Genomic DNA, 4,044 nt, shown 5'->3' on the forward strand with positions numbered 1-4,044 from the left:
ACATGTTTCAAATCAGCTGGTGTTCATTTGATCTAATCAAGTAATTATATAAAGCCTAGCTATGATCATTGTCACTAGTGACTCACAACTCACTGCACTGTATACAATAACCATATCCTATTTAAATTAGGTTGTTATAGCAAGCTTCCTCGAGGTAGCTATGTTCCTTCATTTTTCTCATGGAAATAAAAAAAAACATAGCCATATTCTGACAAAAACACAGGACGAGCCACTAAAATCAGTTTTCAGTGACTAAGAGCAAGTCCACCCTCTGGGTCTTCGTTGGAAAGGTCTGGGTTATGGGTGAGACCTGGGTCCCCACGTGGCAATGATTTTGGGTTACAGTTTTTACCCACGATTTCTGTTTCTGGGTCGCCACGTGGCAGTGACTGTTTATTGAATTTTATATTAGATATTTTGAATGTGAATAATGATTTTATCATTTTATGTGTTATTAAAATTATGAATAACGTATTGAAATTATAAAAAAAGTAATAAATAAATTTTAAAAAATGACATTAAAATTAATTTTATTTATTACATGATTTAAATTGACAGGTCAAGCCTAGAAAAAATTTTGCGTGTGGGATGAAAAAGAAAGAGGAGGGTGATATGTATTTATAGGGAATTGTATATATATTTTTTATATTATTTTTCTTACGGGATTTTTTGTAGCATTTTTCATTCAATTTAATTCATTTAATTAAAAAAAAACAATTGACCGTTGTGATTACAACGATAGGGTTTCCAGGGCCGTCAGATTTGTTTTTGGGAAGTAAACCAACGGTGCAGATTAACTGACCGTTGGGTTTGAAAATTCAAAAGGTCGGCTCTGGGGTTGACGCGCGGCTTGTGGGGGGCTAGGACTAGACCTGTAAATGGACCGGATCTTGATCCGGACCCGCTCCGGATCCGTGATTTTTAAATGGGTTTGGATCGAAAATTAGACCCGTTTATCCGTTAAGGACCCGGATCCATTTTAAAATAATTAAATAATATTTTTATAAATATAATATCATTGATAAATATTAAATAATATAATAATTATTTAGATAACTTAAACGTCTAAATTGCATCTAAAATATTATCATTTTATGAAGTTGAAGGTAACTAATATCTATATTCTTTTTATGCTCTTTGCTAAATACATTAGCGGTCTAGTATTTTGAATATATTAGTTTATTGTCAAGGAGTATTTTGGCCATGTAATTCGACTTTTGATGTAAACCTTTATTTTCTTATAATATTTCATTAGTGTTTTATGAAAATTTATGATAAAATTAAGAAATTATTATTTATAATTTGAAATATTTATTATTATAACGGATCGGATTAACGGTCGGGTATCCGTTAACCCGTCGGATCCGGATTTTGATCTAGCTATCAAGATCCGGCGGGTAACGGGTCGGATCCGGATCCAAAATTTCTATTACGGATCCGGATCCGGATCTAAGTCGATCCGCTCTAGATCCGGTCCATTTACAGGTCTAGCTAGGACTCCGCGCAAGATGACAACATCCGGCGTGCTGGGCTTCACGCGACTGCTGCTCACTGTTCGTGCATCTCACGCACACGGTTGACGCATCTTCTCCTCATGTTTGCGGCAGCTGAACATGGGTGACGTCTGCAGGGCCCCGCGTTTTGGGCTGAGTTGGAAACGAAGGCCCGGGTCTTCAAAAATGAAGGCTTAGATCATAGGTCTGACCCAGATAAAGACCCAATCAAAACCTAGGTTAAAAAAACTTTGTGGGTGGACTTGGCTTTTTTTTGTTGGGTCTTCATTTGAGTTCATTTTGAGGTGGCTGAATGCGTGGGTAATGATTTTTGGGTAAGGGTGGACTGCTCTAAGGACTCCTAACAACTTCATAATATATCCATTCGAAACGACAAAACCTACATGCAAATAGCCGAACACCCACCTACTCCACCTATTCCATATATCACTATATGTCATAACTCATCACAGCACCGCAACTACTGAAACCAGAAGCATCAAATATTATTAATCATGTCAAGCACTACTACTGAAACCACCAGTAGTACTAGCAGTTTGCCCTACGAAGAATGCCGGGGCGTTCTTCGTGTGTACAGCGACGGCTCCATCGTCCGTTCCTCCAAGCCAAGCTTCGACGTCCCTGTCCACGACGACGGCTCCGTCGCCTGGAAGGACGTAGTGTTCGACCACACTAACCAGCTTCAGCTCCGCCTCTACAAGCCGGCGGCTTCCAAATCCAAGCTACCAATATTCTACTACATCCACGGCGGTGGCTTCTGCATAGGTTCACGCGCCTGGCCCAACTGCCAGAACTACTGTTTCCAGCTCGCTCTCAGCCTCCAAGCAGTTATTGTCTCGCCGGACTACCGCCTGGCTCCCGAACACCGCCTCCCGGCTGCTATTGACGACGGTTTCGCCGCCGTTAAGTGGCTTCAAGCCCAAGCCTTGTCGTCGGAGGACACTTGGTTGACTGACGTGGCTGACTTTGGTAACGTGTTCATTTCTGGTGACTCGGCCGGCGGCAACATTGCTCATAATTTGGCGGTTCAACTCGGGGCCGGTTCGCCTGAGCTGGCTCCGGTTCGGGTCAAGGGTTATGTGCTCTTGGCTCCCTTCTTTGGTGGAACCATTCTGAGCAAGTCAGAAGCTGAAGGACCCAAAGAAGCATTCCTCAATTGGGAGCTCATTGACAGGTTTTAACCTACTTTTCCCTATATTATTTTGTGGTCATTTATTCTATTACTACTAAATTATATTGGTTGAAATGTGGTATATTCATTACTTCAATAGCATGCTACAGAGCCACCGAACACTGAAAAATCTATGTATCTCTACGATATAATATACTGAACAAATTTGAAGATCCTAATTGTCGCACGCACTAAAAAAATCATATGCTACTGATCGAGAAATCCATTTTTGTGTTTCCTTTCTCTTTTTCTTGATAAAAATAATATTTTGAACAGGTTTTGGAGGCTATCGATACCAGTGGGTGAGAACACTGATCACCCACTTGTGAACCCGTTCGGGCCATTTAGTCGGAGCCTTGAAGAAGTGCCGTTTGATCCGATCTTAGTGGTAGTTGGGGGAAGTGATCTCTTGAAAGACAGAGCTGCGGACTATGCAAATAGGCTGAAAAATTGGGGGAACAAGATTGAGTATGTCGAATTTGAAGGAAAGCAACACGGCTTCTTCACTATAGATCCTGATTCCGAAGCTTCGAAAGCACTCATGCTAATTGTCAAACGCTTCATTACTGAAAATTCAAGCTGAAACAGGGGGCGGGTATTGCAGTTATTTCTTGATATGCTTGCAGCTTATGAAAATTAGTGTGTTATGTCTGATGTGTTTATTTTCATATATGTCTTCTATTGGCACTAGCTGGTGAAGTGTTGAACATACAAAACTAGCAAGAAGTGTTTGAATAAGATAGATAGAAATGTTTTCATGGGAAGTTTACTGTTCAGATCATATATTTCATGGCTTCTTTAGCAAAATTACTAGAGTTTATACCCGCGCCTTGGCGCGATGTATATTTATAAAACTAGTTAATGATTCAGTTGATTGATGGAAATGTTTTTAATATGTACTTCATAGAACTTCAATACATTGTATATCACATATCCATATGATTCTAATAATGGAGGTATTACAAAAGCAACAACACTATATAACAAAACATCTAGTGTTGTGTCCTACCCAAAATAGTAAATGTCTTGTAAGTGCACAAAGCAGAACAACTTATCTGGAGCAGTATGATCAAAAATATGGCTCCAGTTTTGACTATACAAAATGCTCATATTTGTTTAATTGTTTTTCACCAAAAACGCAGTCTTAGCTTACTAAGAGTTAGATAAAACACTGCAGACATTTAGTTGTTGTTCAGCTCCTTGCTTGATGATAATTTTTCCTTGCTTGGGTTTACAATATGTAAAGATAATAAAGATCAATCAATGATTAAAGAATAAATCAGAAATGCATGATCATTCAAGAATTGACTATAAAACTTGAATATTTTGCAAGTGATCATAATAATACGGTGAAATTTT

At 39.0% G+C, this 4,044-nt stretch overlaps 1 protein-coding gene across 1 annotated transcript; it reads left to right on the top strand.

Annotated features, from left to right (window-relative positions):
* The first annotated feature begins 1,930 nt into the window (after nt 1-1,930).
* LOC101307769 (probable carboxylesterase 15-like) lies at nt 1,931-3,597 on the top strand. The gene is made up of 2 exons (XM_004295111.1): nt 1,931-2,688; nt 2,962-3,597. Exons 1-2 carry the CDS (start codon nt 2,009-2,011, stop codon nt 3,266-3,268), a joined length of 987 nt encoding a protein of 328 aa, XP_004295159.1. The 5' UTR covers nt 1,931-2,008; the 3' UTR covers nt 3,269-3,597.
* Nucleotides 3,598-4,044: the final 447 nt, after the last annotated feature.

The sequence above is a fragment of the Fragaria vesca genome, linkage group LG3 (assembly GCF_000184155.1).
Source record: "Fragaria vesca subsp. vesca linkage group LG3, FraVesHawaii_1.0, whole genome shotgun sequence".
NCBI classification, from domain to species: domain Eukaryota; kingdom Viridiplantae; phylum Streptophyta; class Magnoliopsida; order Rosales; family Rosaceae; genus Fragaria; species Fragaria vesca.